Here is a 17,500-nt window from a genome sequence, read left to right on the forward strand (position 1 = left end):
AATGTGCAGTGCGTTTTGTTTACACGCTTTTGTGTGTTTATTCCTTTCTGTAGATGTTTTATTGACTTTAATAACCTCCTCTCCTCCTGCTGTGGTGTAGAACTGAACCTGTATTGTTTGTCACACTGAAGTGAATGAGCCGGAACCTTGATGGCGGAACTCAGTTTCCGGGTTGTGTTTCTGTTGGTCCTGACTTCATGTTACACTGATGTCTGTCAGCCTGCTAAACTGAACATCCCCAAAGTTCTGCTCCCTTTGGCCAGGAGCACAAAGATCAACTTCACACTGGAGGCCACTGAAGGCTGCTACAGATGGTAAAGAGGAAGGGACTATAAACATCTGTGGGGTATCATTAATAATAATAATAAAATAACTCTGAATCATGCTGAACATGAAGCCTCTAGTCTGAGGAAATAATCACCACTCTCTGTGTGTGTGTGTGTGTGTGTCTGTCTGTGTGTCTGTCTGTGTGTCTGTCTGTGTGTCTGTCTGTGTGTCTGTCTGTGTGTCTGTCTGTGTGTCTGTCTGTGTGTCTGTGTGTGTGTCTGTGTGTGTGTGTGTGTGTCTGTGTGTGTGTGTGTCTCTGTGTGTGTCTCTGTGTCTGTGTGTGTGCCTGTGCGTGTGTGTGCCTGTGCGTGTGTGTGCCTGTGCATGTGTTTGCCTGTGCGTGTGTGTGTCTCTGTGTCTGTGTTTGTGTGTGTCTCTGTGACTGTGTGTCTGTGTGCGTGCGTGTGTGTGTGCCTGTCTGTGTGCCTGTCTGTGTGCCTGTCTGTGTGCCTGTCTGTGTGTGTGCCTGTGTGTGTGCCTGTGTGTGTGTGTGTGTACTCACACAGGTCATCAAACAGACCCGAGGTGGCGAGTGTTGAATCTATAGACATGGACGAGCGTCATTGTTCCCAGAGAGCTGTACTTCAGGCTCGCTCCAATCAGCTCTCGCGCCTCACCAGTATTATTCTAGCGGAGGACGTTGGTGAGTAAACGTGACACTGCTGAGGCATTGAGTGTGTTTTATTTCAGCTCACTCCTAAAACGTTCCCCTGTGTTCCAGTGACTGGGCAGGTGTTACGCTGTGACGCCATCGTGGACGTCATCAGTGAGATTCAGATCGTCTCCACAACACGGGAGCTTCACCTGGAGGATTCGCCCCTGGAGCTGATGATCCATGCTCTGGATTCAGAGGGTGGGGACACAAACATTTATCACAGTATCACATGTTATAATGTCTCATAACTCTGTTTTTAAACCAAAACCATTACATACACCGAAGTTTTGTTCTTTAGTGAATCTTTTTAAAATAAATGTAGATGTTTATGACATGTTTGTTTATTATTAATAACCAGTTTATTAAAGATCGTCTTTGTGACCGTGACCCTGGGCTTGTGAGTGAAGTGTTATTGTGTGTGTGAGATTTTAGACCTATCGCTCAATCCTGAGGTGAAGCTTTTCTCTCAGCTTTATTTGTTCTGAGTGTTTTTGTTTCTGATGAAGTGTAAATGTGGTGTTTGTTCAGGAAACACCTTCAGTACTCTGGCTGGTCTGGTGTTCGACTGGAGCCTTGTGAAGGGCACAGAGACGGGCATGTTCCCTGATTCCTACAGCTCGTTACGGTAACACACACACACACACACACACACTATACCTGTTAAAGTCCTGCTAACATTAAATACTCATCTACCTGCTCCAGATGTTGTGATTCTTATTCCTTTAGAAGAGTAAAACAGCTGGAGTTGTTTCTCATAATTCCACACAGTGTTTTATTATTTAATTAACACCACTAATGTGACCCCACCCCCCACCCCCTGCCCACAGAGTGCTGACGTTCTCAGAGTCGACCTACACACCGCCAACATACATATCAGACATGGAGCGTGTGGGGAAGCAGGGAGACATCATTCTGGTGTCTGGGATTAAAACTGGTCACGCGAAACTGAAAGCTAAAATCCAGGAGCCTCTCTACACTGTACGAAACCTCTCCAATCTTTACAAATGTATAAATAGTATTTGAGGAATAAAATTCCTTTTTATTGTCCATGTAGGTTTGTATCGCGAGTAAATAAACTGGACTTTTAAATAGTTCAGTGAACAGCCGGATAATGTTCCTCTGATGTTCTACAGCATGTAGGAGCTGCTGAGGTGCGACTGCTGATCCTGGAGAACATCCTCCTGAGCCCTGCCTATGATGTCTACCTGCTGGCTGGAACCTCCATCAAGTACAAGGTGCAGAAAATCCGGCAGGGGAAGATCACAGGTCGGTGTTGTATCTGAGATAAAGCAGTGAGTTTAAACTGAGCCACACCGGTGTTTGACGTGACGAGGCTTGTTTCTTCTCTCAGAGCTCTCCATGCCGTGTGATCAGTACGAGCTCCAGCTGAAGAACAGCGTGGTCACTCCTGGAGGTGATGTGAACTCTGCGGTGGCTGAGCTCCATCCCAGCACCTCTACAGTCCTCGCTCTTCAGCACGGACACACCAACATTGTCCTGGATCACAAGAGTATCCTCTCAGCACCGACTTTCACACGTTTCTCCTGCTAATAAAACAGCAGACGAGTCGATCGGCACGTGAACGTGGACTGACTGACAGTTTGCTTGGATATTTGCTTGGATATAACAGAAGCCCCGCCCCTTTTATACAATAGTAATAATTTGCCCAATTGATATCCGTAGGTCTACAACAAATGTTCAGATATAACAATAATAATTATTTTAAGGGTAATGATACCTCTGAAGTGATTTAAAAAAACAAGCCGTTTCCATAGTAACATTTACATAGTGCTCATTTACAGGGGCTTTTTAAAAAATAAAAACCCTTTTGTTTAAGATAAACGTTTGTCAGATTGTTCCCCAACACAGTGTTTAGGTGTAAATGAGATGTGATTGTACCTTAACACAGTGTTGAGCTCTGGGGATGAAGGGAGCGTCTCGTCTCCCTAACAGCACGCTGTATGTAGTGGAACCTGGATACCTGGGTTAGTTCCAGCTCAGTCTCATCTGTCTCACGGTTTAGAAGAAACATGTTTATTCTTTACTAGATTTAAAAACAATAAGAATTTCTTGATTGTTAAAAGAAAAAGAGATTATTTTTACACACCAGTAAACTTTATTACATGACTGTTTGTGATGTGTCTGTATGTACTGTGCTGTATTAGTGTTTAAGATAAACCCTGGAGAACGTTGGGTTCTGGAGACTGGAAGAACCTACGAAATCTTCATTGAAGTCTTCGACAAGTCCAGCAACAAGATTTATTTATCAGATGTAAGTTAAGTGTGAATATATATTGACACCCTCAGGTATATGTAGCTAAAGGAGTTCTCTTCGTCTGTAAGACTGTTGTGTGTTCTGACAGAACATCAGGATACAGCCCACATTCCCTAAAGAGTTCTTTGAGGTTCTGGAGTCGTCTGTGAACGGATCGTACCACCGTGTGAGAGTGATGAAGAGCGGGCAGGCGACTATCGAGGGGACGCTGAGGGCTGTCGTAGATCAGGTGAGTGTGTGTTTTGTCTCTCTGTCTCTCGCTCTCTCTGTCTCTCCCTCTCTCTCTGTCTCTCTGTCTGTCTCTCTCTCTCTGTCTGTCTGTGTCTCTGACTGTCTGTGTCTCTGACTGTCTGTGTCTCTGACTGTCTGTGTCTCTGACTGTCTGTGTCTCTGACTGTCTGTGTCTGACTGTCTGTGTCTGACTGTCTGTGTCTGACTGTCTGTGTCTGACTGTCTGTGTCTGTCTGTCTGTCTGTCTGTCTGTGTCTCTCTGTCTGTCTGTGTCTCTGTCTGTGTCTCTCTGTGTCTCTCTGTCTCACTGTCTGTCTCTCTCTTTCTCTCTCTCTCCCTCTCTCTCTTTCTCTCTCTCCCTCTCTCCCTCTCTCTCTGTGTGTGTTTTTATCCACATATTTTATCTCCTGTTCTCAGAGAGGAATCCAGCACACACTTCCTGTTCCAGTGAGGAACGAACAGGACGTTGAAATCTACAACCCCATCATCCTCAATCCCTCCTTCCTTACGTTCCCATGGCAGCCGAAAGAAGGAGCGTATCAGTACACCATCCAGGTAGTTTGAGTGTCCTGCTGATCGAGTGTTCAGTGTACGGCCTGTACAACGTTTTGAGACTCAGTAGTAAGTGATCTGTGTTCCAGGTCAGTGGAGGAAGTGGGAACTTCAGCTGGTCTTCCTCAAACACGGCCGTTGCTACGGTTACAGTGAAGGGTGTGATGAAGACTGTGCGTGACATCGGCGTGAGTACAGTGTACGCTCATGACCTACGAAACCCACTGCATTACGGAGAGATGAAGGTGAGACCAAGAACCATGAATTATTAACTACAATACTGCAGACTGTAAAAGGTTTTTTGTAAACTTTATTAAAAATATTTATATCATGTTCCTCTGTGTGGAGACGGACAACAGATGATATTGCAGTTTATCGTGTTTGTGTTTGACCACAAAATAAAGTTAAGTGTATTTATTAAGTTTATCCCGTGTTTGAAGGACAGTGTGTTTAAAGGAAGCTGTGTGTTCTTTCTGAACACAGGGTTGCTCCTGTATAGCAGGAGCTCCACCTATTAAACCTTTTAGATGGTGATGTTTTCTGACGTGTGTGTGTGTCGTAGGTTTATGTGATCGAGCCTGTGAAGATGGAGTTTGCTCCGTGTGTGGTGGAGGCTCGGGTGAATCTCACTCTGGAGCTTCCACTGCGCATCTTCGGCCAGCTCAGCTTGGAGGACAGAGAGAAGGTCACGCTGAGCGACTGCTCACACTTCGACTTGCAGGTGCAGATGGAAAATCACGGCGTGTTTCAGCTACAGCAGGGTGAGTCACGTAAATATGAGTATAAACATTAACATAAGTGATCCAATAAAATACTATTTAGTTAAACAGCTTTAAGATAAACAGCTAAACTATTGCACATGTTAACAGTGTATAGATTTAACTAAAGAATAAAAGTTCACGATTAATGCCTTCTGTACAGATTTGGGGTTAGAAATAAATACATTAATAGTGTGTGTGTGTGTGTGTGTGTGTGTGTGTGTGTGTGTGTTCAGGGCGCTTACCCCCAGGTCAGCAGCACTGTAGCGGTGTGCGTGTACAGGCCGTATCCCCAGGTTACACAAACCTGTTGGTCACTTACACACACGGAAATGTTCACCTGAACGCCAAGATCACCATCGTTGCTTACCCACCTCTCAGAGTGAGTCCTACTGCTGCGTCACACACACAGTCTCACCAGTGATACAAAAAATACAGTGCACACAAACACGGGGTGCCAATACTTTTAAGCTTTGACAAAATATGAAGTAGTTCAGATAACACACAAGGTTGGGTTTGTACAGCTCTACTGTAGTCACACAAATACAACTCTAATGATCAGGAGTATAAATAATCCTGTAATATAACAGTATAAAGTGTTACAAAGGAATGAAATCTGAATTTAAATAGTGAAGTTTTTGCACTAGTAGAGAAATAATTTCAGTCTGAGAGTTTAATCAGGAGGGGTGTGTGTGTGTGTGTGTGTGTGTGTGTGTGTGTGTGATGATCTGCAGTGAGTTTAGAGTGAAATGTACAGGAAGTGTTAGGGTTAGATTAGTGTGATGGGGAAGTGTTCAGGGGGATTCTTACATCATCTAACAATCTTCTCTCTCTCCTCCTCCTCTCTCTCTCTCTCTCTCTCTCTCTCTCTGTCTCTCTCCCCTCTCTCTCTCTGTCTCTCTCTGTGTCTCTCTGTCTGTCTCTCTCTCTCTCCTCCTCTCTGTCTCTCTCTCTTTCCTCTCTCTCTCTCTCTCTCTCTCTCTCTTTCTCCCCTCTCTCTCCCCCTCTCTCTGTCTCCTTCTCTGTCTCCCCCCTCTCCCTCTCTCTCCCTCTCCCTCTCTCTGTGTCTCTCTCTACCCCCTCCCCCCTCTCTCTTTCTCTGTGTGTCTGTCTCTCTGTGTGTCTCTCTCTCTCTCCTCTCTCCTCCCCCCCTCTCTCTCTCCCCCCCCCCTCCCCCTCTCACAGGCAGTAGATCCAGTATCTGTTGCTCTCGTTACTCTCGGCTCATCTAAAGACATGCTTTTTGAGGGCGGACCGAAGCCATGGATTCTTGAACCTTCCAAGTTTTTCAGAAACCTGACAGCTGAGGACACTAACAGTGTCACACTAACGCTATCAGGCCCGACGTCCCGTAACTATTTCACCCACAACGTCAGAGCGTCGTGTCGTGCCCTCGGGGAGCAGGTCTGTTCTTGCTAGAGCTTTACTCCACTGTGGTGTGAGCGAGTGAGCGAGTGTGTACTGATGTATTTCCTGTTCCTTGGTGCCCCAGGTGTTGGCAGTGACCGTGGGGAATCGGCCGACTCTCACTAATCCCTTTCCTGCTGTGGAGCCGGCGGTAGTGAAGTTTGTGTGCGCTCCTCCATCACGCCTGGCGCTCATCCCTGTCTACACCACCTCTCAGCTCGACCTGTCCTGCCCCCTGCTGCAGCACAACAAACAAGTGGTACACTCTCTCTTCTCTCTCTCTACTACTGAGTGCTGCAGGCACAATCTCTCTTCTCATCTGTTCTCTTCTGTCTTCCCTGATTTCTCTTTCTTATTGTTCAGGTTCCTGTGTCTAATTACCGGAACCCAGAGTTGGACGTGGTGGCGTTTGACCAGCAAGGAAGAAAGTTTGATAACTTCAGCTCTCTGAGCATGATGTGGGAGACGTCCAAAGCAGCGCTGGCCAGCATCGAGCCCAACAAACCCATGGAGCTGTACGTCAGTGAGGAGACCAACACCAAGCAGAAGAAACTTCACGGTACTGCAGGGTTCTGTTCTCGGTGTGAAATGATTCTGAATGAGAATTATTCTCTGATAGAGTGTGTGTGTGTGTGTGTGTGTGTGTGTGTGTGTGTTTCATGTGCAGGACGTCAGATGGTGTTTGTTCATCATGAGTCAGGTGTAGCAGCCATCACTGTGAGTGCGCTGGGCTACCAGACATCTCACCTGGAGAAAGCGGCTGTTCTGCCTGGGGTAAGTTTCTCTCTCTCTCTCTCTCTCTCTCTCTCTCACACACACACACACACACACACACACACACACACACACACACACACACACAGCTTCCATCTCAATTCTCTACTGGTTTCACTTCCTTTTTAAGCTGGCAGAGGAGGATGTGTTAGGGTATGAGTGTTGTGGTGTATTGTCACCGTAGATCTTTCGGTTGCTATTGGCAACGGCTAACAACGATAAACAAATTCAGGCCGTTAGCGTTTTCAGAAAGCCACAAAAACAGTGTAAGTGCACAGAGTAACATCAGTCACGCAAACCACTTTCTCTGCTGTGGCTTAAAAGACACTTTACATTAATGCTCTGTGTTACAGATCAGCCTCCATTATTTATCTAAAGAAGTTTGTTTGTGTTTAATTGTGTTAATTACACACTTCATTTTTAATCTATGTAGTGAACAGGGAGTGGTTTTGGACTGAAATAACCTCTGTCTGTCTCTCTGTCCATCTCTCTGTCCGTCTGTTTCACTGTCTGTCTCTCTGTCTGTCTCTGTCTGTCTGTATGTCTGTCTCTGTCCGTCTGTTTCTCTGTCTGTCTCTGTCTGTCTGTATGTCTGTCTCTGTCTGTCTGTTTCACTGTCTCTCACTCTGTCTGTCTGTCTCTCACTCTGTCTGTCTGTCTCTCACTTTGTCTGTCTGTCTCTCACTCTCTCTGTCTGTCTGTTTCACTGTCTCTCACTCTGTCTGTCTGTCTCTCACTTTGTCTGTCTGTCTCTCACTCTCTCTGTCTGTCTGTTTCACTGTCTCTCACTCTATCTGTCTGTCTCTCACTCTGTCTGTCTGTCTCTCACTCTGTCTGTCTGTCTCTCACTCTCTCTGTCTGTCTGTTTCACTGTCTCTCACTCTGTCTGTCTGTCTCTCACTTTGTCTGTCTGTTTCACTGTCTCACACTCTGTCTGTCTGTCTCTCACTTTGTCTGTCTGTTTCACTGTCTCTCACTCTGTCTGTCTGTCTCTCACTTTGTCTGTCTGTTTCACTGTCTCTCACTCTGTCTGTCTGTCTCTCACTTTGTCTGTCTGTTTCACTGTCTCTCACTCTGTCTGTCTGTCTCTCACTTTGTCTGTCTGTCTCTCTCTCAGTTTGAGCCTCTAATGGTGGTCTCTGCTACATTGGACCTGCTGTTGGTTGAGGATGTGACTGTGACCCCACAGTCTGTCTCCATTTATAATCACCCCGATGTGCGGGTAATTATTACACTTGACATAATGACATCATCATCATCAGTCCACAGTCTCCACCCTGTCCCTCAGTGCCCCCTGTAGTGTCTCTGTACACCTGTCAGTAATACATGAACTTTTAATAGTCTACACTTACTATCATGTGATTTTAATACTTTAAAGTCTCTCTAATCCTATGGGCTACTTTCTAACTGCATTTCCTGCACTGATGCCCATGTTTTGTTGTGAGGCAGGTCGAGCTCCTGCTGCAGGAAGGCTCTGGTTATTTCTTCATCAACAGCAGTGTTCAGGGGATCGCTAATGTGGAGTTTCAGGAGTCTCGGGGAACTGCTGAGGTGGGTTTATCTTCTGTCATGTGACTGAGGACCAGACCTGGGTTTCCAGATTAATCCAAACTTCTACAGTGAACATTTCTGTAGTTTAAACTCTCATTTATTTATTTATTTACATTAAAACACATGAATCTCTATTGATTTATTTATTACCTTTTAATGAAGTTTCCCTGAAGTCCATGTGTTCCTCTCATGCTGTGTAACATCCAGGTGGTCCCAGTGCGTCCTGGTGTCCTCCAGGTGATGGTCCATGACCTCTGCTTAACCTTTCCTGCCCCTGCCACAACCACAGTGCACATTTCAGACATCCTGGAGGTTTATGTGCGTGTGGTGGATAAGGTGAGGAGCAGCTGACCTTCACCTGTAAATAAAATCAGTATTGAGTGTCTTAGGCAGTTCCTCTTGTCTCATTAATGGTTGATGGTTCATTGTGTATAGCGCCCCCTCTGGTGAATTGTTCAGTTGACTTACAGTGATGTGATGTGATGTACTGTATGTTAAATCTATATTTATTATTCCTGTTTTGTCAGGTGGAGATCGGGAAGTCCGTGAGAGCCTACGTCCGAGTTTTGGACGACAACAAAAAGCCGTTTCTTGCCAAATATTTTTCTCATATGAATCTGAAACTGAAAGCTGCATCATCCATCGTGTCTCTGCAGTGAGTGTAAAACGAAATGTGTAGTGTTTATACTGACACTGGGGTTTTTCTTCTTATTTTTATAATCAAAATAAAATCTTTAAAAAAAAAAACCCTTCATTAACAGACCTTTATCAGAGCACTACGAGAAGGACACGGCTACGTTCCTGGTCAAAGGCTTGGTGATCGGTCAGACGAGTATCTCTGCTGTCCTGACGGATAAACACGGGAGAGGAATCACATCGTCACCACAACAAATCGAGGTAAAGCTCTCGATGCGTCTTTATAGCGGTCCTGATGGAGCACACTGACACGTTGTGATTGGTTTATTTATTGCTTTGTCTTTAGGTTTTCCCACCTTTCAGGCTGCTCCCAAGGAAGGTGACGATGATCATTGGGGCAGTGATGCAGGTGAGTGAATAACACTTTTGTGCCAGAGCTTTTATTTAGTCTTATTTTATTGTAGAATCTACAGTATTAATGCACTTGTACTGTGAAGCTCAGTGTGCTTCCTGTCCTTATGAATAATCTCTAAAAATGATGAGTATTAATCTCTTCTGTCCAAAAATTTCAGATCACATCAGAAGGAGGTCCACAGCCTCAGTCCAACATCCTGTTCTCTTTAAGTGACCCGCACATTGCTTCAGTGAACAGCATCGGTCTGGTTCGAGGCGTCGCCGTGGGCAACATGACCGTTACAGGAGTCGTACAAGCCATCGACACCGAGAGCGGGAAGCTGGTGGTGATCTCACAGGTATCACACCTCATTCTGCTGTGGGCTTCTACATCAAACCTTCTGCATGTCTTATTATCTACAGTTTATCAGTTAAAACCATTAATATGGTGGATGTTCACAGGATCACGTGCAGGTGGAGGTGGTGCAGCTGAAAGGGGTCCGAATCCGAGCGCCCATCACCAGGATGAAGACCGGCACCGTGGTAACCAGACTCATTTACTTCCTTATTAACAATAACGAGTCCTTTACTTATTACTTTCTCTGGATTGGACTGTAGGTGAAGCGTTCGTATGACTTTAAAACCTCAGTAGGGATTATCGCATATTCACAATCTATCCCATAAACACCACTAGGGGGCGTGTTCCAGTCCACCTCTAATTACTGTTTGTTCTATAGGTCACACAATCATCTCACACACAGTTCAACATATTTTACAAACAAAAGGATTTCAGATATAATGCATTTTATTCAAATTATTTAAAACTTGAAATTTCAGACTACACCAAATATGTAAAACAATGTGTTCTAACATCTATAAAGCTATTAAAACATTTCTACCCTTCCCTGATCGGAAGGTCACGGGTTCGAATCCCAGGTCCACCAAACTGCCACTTCTGGGCCCCTGAGCAAGGCCCTTAACCCTCAGGTGTCAGTTGTATAGATTGTAAGTCACTCTGCATAAGGGAGTCTTAAATAAATGCCTTTATTCTCATTTGTAATTCTGTCATTTATGAATATTCAGTAGGTGGCGTTTTACTGTCACATTAACATACATACTGTTATCAGCAACATTAACTAGCTAAACAAGTCACTGTTGTGAACCCTCACTCATGATTGGTCCAAAACTGACATGTGATGACATCACAGATTGAGACGACATGGCGTACTTTTGTACTTTTATTACGAACGACAGGAACGTAGGCAATACTTAGAAAATGGCATATTAATGAACATAAGTATATTTTTTATCGTTAATTAGTATAAAGGTGTTTAAATTAAGGCCACTTTAATTCTCAGGTGACTTTAAACCACTTTATTAAAATCACACAGTACAAAAGAGAACAGCTGAAGATTTTGTCTTGCTGTAGATGCCGGTGTACGTGATGGGATTAACCAGCAGCGAGACGCCTTTCTCCTTCGGCGACGCTCTGCCAGGACTCACGTTCCACTGGAGCGTAACCAAGAGAGACATCCTGGACGTCCACACTCGCCATTCAGAGGTGAGACAACATCAGGACAGACGCTAGACTTTACAGTATTATATAATACACATTAAAGTTTCAGTCTGTACCTCATGGTGAGAGAAACACCTCGGACAAACTCGTGTATAATTCACCTGTAGTCTGCAGTGTTTATTCATTCCACTTGTGATTAATTCACCATTTTTTACACTGCAGCTGCATCAGTATTTAGGTCTAGTGTTTAAACTTTGCCCGAATGAGAGGGTCCCATTTAAATCCTGTGTCTGTGCCGGTGCACAGTGAGAGAGAGAATACAGAGCTCTAAGCGTCCTGTTAAACCCCAGTGTGTGTGTAAGCCACAGCGTCCAGCAGCCTGAGCTGTGCTCCATCATACTGCTCTGTGTCCTAGTTAAAGGTCCCCAACAGATTCACATTAACGTCCATGACAAGGTCGAGTTTCTCAAGTTGAAACTCTCTCCAACGGAAGTACAAAGCTGGTTAAACCGCCGCCAACAAGACGACACGTCTGCTGGAGTCTGACATGAGGTGGCGTCTGGTAGCGTAGGTCTATGCCAATAAAAACACAACAGGCTTTTTTTTTTTAGCCTTTTCATGACCTTTAATCTAAGACTTTTTAAAGACATTTAAAAACCCTGTAATTGTTTATTTTGATCAATTTACAAAATGCAAAGCAATCAAACAGAACAAATCTAAATCAAGATAATAAAATATATGCAGATGTTGCACAAATTAATATGAACACCTATCGTTATAGGGCTTAATCTTTGTGTAGGCTGCTGTGGAAAAATAATGGTGTGATTATCACTTTTTTTATTTTTCGTCGTTCTTGTCCAGGTCACATGTTCGTATAAAACACGTTGTGCTCCGCAGAGCTTAGCTTCAGACGTCGTATAAACAGGAGAATTGTCAGACTTCCGAAGCAGACCGGTGTTTGGAGCTCATTTAGCAGAAACATCTGTAACCTTTACAGCACAACTCCATGGTGTTTAAGAGCAACAGGCTGCACCATTATGACTGAGTGAACAAAACACGGCAGGACTTCATCAGAGAAGAAGAACCGTGGACGAAAATCAGAACTAATCATGACACGAGGAAAGATTTAAACAACACAGAACTACTGCAGAAGACGATGATGTGCCCATAAACACAGCCAAAACTGTTCAGTCTGGTTCTGAGGAGCACGAGTATGAACATCTGCCCTGACCAGCTCCATCACATGACCTGAATGTTATTGAGCCATTGTGTGAATTTTTGGAGAGAAGAAACAGGTTTCCTGCTCCAACCTCTCTGATGCAACTAGAAGATATTCCACTTGAATATATTCAGAAGTATGAATCTATTCCAAGAAGGTTGGAAGCTGTATTAAATACAGATGGTGGTCCAACACCTTATTAATAAAGAGATATTACATATTTCTTGGGTGTTTTCACTCCACTATTTTTAATCCTTATTTTACACGATTTCTTCACACTTGCCTAAAACGTGCACAGTTCTGTCTGGAGCAGAGAGAGCTTCAGTGAGGCAGCTCTTAACCACAGAAGAGACTCTAACCATCACTGAGTCATCAGTCACTTTGTCTTTATTAAATCAGGGAAACATTTAAGGTGCTAAGAATCTTTTTCTGTTTAACTCTCTCGCCTTCCGCAGGCCTCCATTAAACTTTCTGCAGAGCACAATTTTGCCATGAGTGTATCGGGCAGCAGTAAAGGTCGCACCGGACTGAAGGTGGTGGTGCGAACCACTGTACCAGAAGCAGGGCACTTGTGGGGCAACAAGCTGGAGCTGAGTGATGAGATTCAGATCCAGGTGAGTTGTGCTGCTATCAGCAGGACACACCGTAGAGTTCTCTAGATGTTTGCTTTGTGCATGTTCACGTTTTCTGTTCAAACAGCAAGCACTCGGAGAAAAGGTGATGTTACCTGAGTCTCCAAACTTAAACTCAGGTTTTTGGTTTTCAGGTTTTTGAGAAATTGCAGTTGCTGAATCCAGAAGTTCAGGCTGAAAAGATCTTAATGTCCCCAAACTCTCTATTAAAACTTCAAACCAACCGGTGAGTGCAGTAACACAGCAACACACTCACTACACACTAATCATAGCTCGCTACAGAGATCATGTACAAAATTAATAACAAATCCAGATGATTCACACAGCTAGCACCAGAAGAGTACATGAAGTGTTGTATAAACTTAAATCTGTACAAACTGAAGTATATTACTGAAGTATGGGGATAAAGGTCAGGAGAACACATTAGAGTAAAGCTGCTAAAGTAAAAGCTCTGAATGAATAAACGTGCTGTATGAAGGTGCAGGACGAGTGTGTTGTAGACATTAAAGCACCGTTTAATATTTAACACACTCACTCACTCACTCACTCATTCATCTTCTACCGCTTATCCGAACTACCTCGGGTCACGGGGAGCCTGTGCCTATCTCAGGCGTCATCGGGCATCAAGGCAGGATACACCATGGACGGAGTGCCAACCCATCACAGGGCACACACACACACACACACACACACACACACACACACACTCTCGTTCACTCACACAATCACACACTACGGACAATTTTCCAGAGATGCCAATCAACCTACCATGCATGTCTTTGGACCGGGGGAGGAAACCGGAGTACCTGGAGGAAACCCCCGAGGCACGGGGAGAACATGCAAACTCCACACACACAAGGTGGAGGCGGGAATCGAACCCCCAACCCTGGAGGTGTGAGGCGAACGTGATAACCACTAAGACACCGTGTCCAACAAATATTTAACACATGAACATGAAAGTCATAAAAATATTATTACTTAATCACATCAAGTCCAATAGAATGTCAGGTCTCTGTTTTTAACATTAATGTTAGCTTTAATATCAGAGGTGTCCCTTTTTAACAGTAAGTCTCATTGGACCTCAGTAACAGTTTACTGTAAATAACAATCAGTGCGAAAGAACAAAATCTGACCATAAGAACTGATCAGTCTGATAAATCACTTACCTCAACAGTTAACATGCTTCTGATTTAAACTTAAAATGATTTATTGTGACGTGTGTGTGTGAGTGTGTGTGTGTGTGTGTGTTTCACACAGGCAGACCATCAACTCAGTACTATAAGTTCTGTAAAAAAAAGACCAGAGATGCAAAATAATCTATCTAAAATTTTCCAGTAAATTTCTCTCCTTTTTGTCCTTCAGGAAAAACAGTAAAAAACTTTTTGTTTAAATCCTCACACAATTGTGCTTAAAATGACACTACATCAGACATCATCTTTTTCCCTTGGGCTTTGTAACGACATCTTTATTAATTAAAAATGAGAACTCTGGTATACGGCTTTTTTTATAGGGGACAGACGTCTTGTCTTAGAGTAAAGGAAAGATTAATAAAAAGCAAACACAATTTGTAGCCATAGTAAACAGTCTTAGTGCAGCAGTGTGAATCTCTCCTCGTCTCACTGTGGAATGGGTTTACACACACTGCACTGTGTCACAACAACACTGATCTTTTCTCTGGGTTTCGGATCGTTCAGAACGTCTCTTGGATGGTTCATGTAGATCTTATAGACCTTAAGTGATCCCTCACCCTTCTTGAAGTTTATTGGTGCTCAGGTCTAGGCTGGTTAGTGAGTGTGTGTAACGCAGCCCCTTACTCAGTGGTTCTTCTCAGGCTGTCGTGTACCACGTAGTTCTCTGTAACTCACACGGTTACAGTCTGTGTTCTCAGCAGGATCTGGAACGGAACCAGACACCTTTTAGCTCTCCAGTTCTTTCACCACATCCAGTGCCCTGGTTATAGATCGTGTAGATCAGACTTTGGTAAAGTGACTTTCAAAAGCAATAAGCTGTGTAAATAAATATCACTAATAATATAACACAAGTCTCTCAGATTCATTAGCTCTCAGAGAGGAAAATAAATAAAGAAGCTGCTGCTTCCCAATCTCCTAAAAAGGTTGGAGACCCCTGGTTTAGAGTGATGTAGAGAACGGGAGAGCTTAGATGATTTATATTAAATAATAAAATGATTAAAGCTGGATACAGTTTTAAATCATAAGATATTATATTAAAGTATGATGTTAGTGAAATATTTTCTTGTGTGTTCAGGGATGGAATGGGATCTCTGTCGTATCAGGTTCTAGACTGTCCTGATGCAGCTCCTCTGGTCCATGTGGATGATAACGGCCATCTTACCTCAGGCTCTCTGGCAGGTACGGCGTCATTACAGATCACTGCTCAGGAGAGCTTCGGAGTCAACCAGACCATTATTATTGCTGTGAAGGTAACGCCCACTTTCTACCATAAATGGTAACATGCTGATGTTAATGTAGTATGTCTGGTGTTGCTGATGGTGTTGTTCATGATGGTGGTGATTGTGGTGTTAGTACTGACTTTCATTTGTTAAATGTAATGTGTGTGTGTGGCGTGCGAGTGTGTGTGTGTGTGCGTGCGCGCGTGTTGGAGTTGGTGTTAATGTACATGCTGATGATGACGTGTGCAGGTGGTCACCGTGTCCTACCTGAGACTGAGCACCAGTCCAGTTTTCTACACCTCTGACAGGGAGCTGCTCTCCGCCTTCCCCCTCGGCTCCGTCCTCACCTTCACTGTCCACTTCCACGACAGCAACGGTGAAGCTCTGCACAGCCACAACTCACAGCTCACCTTCTCCACCAACAGGTACGACCTTCATTCACCTTCTGGGACACCTGGACAGACAGGGGGACAGATGCAGAGAGACATAAACACAGATGGGGACAAATACTGAAACTGAGAGAGATGAATAATAGAGAAGAAAAGACTGATACAGAGAAACAGACAGATATAAAGAGAGATAATACAATGTTGTAATATAAACTTTAAACAGTGGATCGTTCTGAATCTGCTTTCTCCCTTAACACTTATATACAATAAACATGTAAAATAAACTTCCCTTTATTATACACTTTCTGCTCAACTGCTGCTCAATAACTATGGGTGTGAAAATTGTGTCTCTCTGTGCGTGTGTGTCTCTGCGTGTGTGTGTGTGTGTCTCTGCGTGTGTGTGTGTGTCTGTGTGTGTGCGTGTGTGTCTGTGCGTGTGCATGTGTGCGTCTCTGCGTGTGCGTGTGTCTGTCTGTGCGCGTGTCTGTGCGCGTGTCTGTGTGTGTGTGTGTCTCTCTGTGCGTGTGTGTCTCTGCGTGTGTGTCTGTGTCTGTGTCTCTGCGTGTGTGTCTCTGCGTGTGTGTCTCTGCGTGTGTGTCTCTGCGTGTGCGTCTCTGCGTGTGCGTCTCTGCGTGTGCGTCTCTGCGTGTGTGTCTCTGCGTGTGCGCGTGTCTGTCTGTGCGCGTGTCTGTGCGCGTGTCTGTGTGTGTGTGCCTCTGCGTGTGTGTGTGTGTGTGTGTCTCTGCGTGTGTGTGTAGGGATGACCTGGTGCAGGTGGGTAAAGATGTGAGTAACAGTTCTCTCACAGTGAGGACAGTAAATGTGGGTTTGACGTTGTTGAGCGTTTGGGACTCGGAGCAGAGCAGCCTGGTGGATTACGTCACTCTTCCTGTTCATCACGCCATCCAGCCGGCTGAGACCCACAACCTGGTGCCTGCTGACGTTGTGTGTTTTTCAGCGCAGCTCTTCAGCCATGAAGGTGATGTTCAATTCCACATTCTGATTGGTTAGAAGTTGTTGATTTATTTTAATATTTAATAATAATGTTAATGGTGACGTTTTGTCAGGTCTCTCTGGAACATGGAGCTCATCATCCAGCTCTATCCTGGAGATCCATCCCAAGACGGGTGTAGCTGTAGCTCGAGATGTGGGCACGGTGACTGTTTATTATGAGATACCAGGACAACTGCGCACTTACAGAGAGGTGATGTGCAAGTTTGCTTTATAATGCTTCATAACACTGTTCCGATGAGTCATTACATGCACACGCTGCTTTAAGCTGAGAGAAATGCAGGTAAATAATTATTTATATGTCATTAGTTGCTGTAATGATTCTATAAATATTAACATCTAGTACATTATCTAACTTAAAGCATGATTTTATTTACCATGTGACAGAATTTAGAGCGACATCATGTTCACCACACTGTGTAAAGCTGAACGCTTAGAGTCCATCTTCACTCTAGGGCAGAAGACCAAGGACCATCTAGACTGTGTTGAGTGACTGTTATTATATTTATTGTACATGTGTTCAGGTGGTTGTGAACACCGTCTCCAGGACCGTCGCTGCGGTTCCCTCAGACTCTGTGAGGAACGAGCGAGAGACCAAAGTGCACCTGACCACCAGAGAAGGAGGAACCAACCTCATTGGTACGCCAAGCAGAGCTGCACATGTGGGAGCACAAATCTAATGAATAACTGATTAATGGAGTTAAAGTTGTTATTAAACAAGACAGATAATGATATTTCTACAGGAAGCTGCTCGCTGGTTCAGT

General features: G+C 44.3%; 1 protein-coding gene across 2 annotated transcripts in view; it reads left to right on the top strand.

The window, feature by feature from the left end:
- nup210 (nucleoporin 210) overlaps nt 1-17,500 on the top strand; it is a 22,780-nt gene that overhangs the window by 263 nt on the left and 5,017 nt on the right. For both annotated transcript variants that reach the window (XM_060893761.1, XM_060893762.1), the window contains exons 2-36: nt 101-314; nt 834-970; nt 1,049-1,180; nt 1,511-1,607; nt 1,810-1,960; nt 2,116-2,248; nt 2,334-2,492; nt 2,899-2,967; nt 3,148-3,254; nt 3,346-3,486; nt 3,906-4,043; nt 4,130-4,285; nt 4,603-4,801; nt 5,035-5,180; nt 5,984-6,202; nt 6,291-6,464; nt 6,569-6,764; nt 6,873-6,979; nt 8,097-8,201; nt 8,429-8,530; nt 8,738-8,866; nt 9,058-9,185; nt 9,292-9,427; nt 9,513-9,575; nt 9,739-9,918; nt 10,022-10,102; nt 10,989-11,120; nt 12,750-12,908; nt 13,061-13,152; nt 15,192-15,366; nt 15,586-15,761; nt 16,484-16,704; nt 16,793-16,929; nt 17,261-17,375; nt 17,480-17,500. The exon at nt 17,480-17,500 is cut by the window's right edge and continues 126 nt beyond it. In XM_060893761.1, coding sequence (XP_060749744.1) covers nt 151-314; nt 834-970; nt 1,049-1,180; nt 1,511-1,607; nt 1,810-1,960; nt 2,116-2,248; nt 2,334-2,492; nt 2,899-2,967; nt 3,148-3,254; nt 3,346-3,486; nt 3,906-4,043; nt 4,130-4,285; nt 4,603-4,801; nt 5,035-5,180; nt 5,984-6,202; nt 6,291-6,464; nt 6,569-6,764; nt 6,873-6,979; nt 8,097-8,201; nt 8,429-8,530; nt 8,738-8,866; nt 9,058-9,185; nt 9,292-9,427; nt 9,513-9,575; nt 9,739-9,918; nt 10,022-10,102; nt 10,989-11,120; nt 12,750-12,908; nt 13,061-13,152; nt 15,192-15,366; nt 15,586-15,761; nt 16,484-16,704; nt 16,793-16,929; nt 17,261-17,375; nt 17,480-17,500 — 4,777 coding nt within the window. In that variant the 5' untranslated portion in view covers nt 101-150. The remainder of the gene's footprint in view (nt 1-100; nt 315-833; nt 971-1,048; nt 1,181-1,510; nt 1,608-1,809; nt 1,961-2,115; nt 2,249-2,333; nt 2,493-2,898; nt 2,968-3,147; nt 3,255-3,345; nt 3,487-3,905; nt 4,044-4,129; nt 4,286-4,602; nt 4,802-5,034; nt 5,181-5,983; nt 6,203-6,290; nt 6,465-6,568; nt 6,765-6,872; nt 6,980-8,096; nt 8,202-8,428; nt 8,531-8,737; nt 8,867-9,057; nt 9,186-9,291; nt 9,428-9,512; nt 9,576-9,738; nt 9,919-10,021; nt 10,103-10,988; nt 11,121-12,749; nt 12,909-13,060; nt 13,153-15,191; nt 15,367-15,585; nt 15,762-16,483; nt 16,705-16,792; nt 16,930-17,260; nt 17,376-17,479) is intronic.

Source organism: Tachysurus vachellii, chromosome 19 (genome assembly GCF_030014155.1).
Source record: "Tachysurus vachellii isolate PV-2020 chromosome 19, HZAU_Pvac_v1, whole genome shotgun sequence".
Lineage (NCBI taxonomy): Eukaryota > Metazoa > Chordata > Actinopteri > Siluriformes > Bagridae > Tachysurus > Tachysurus vachellii.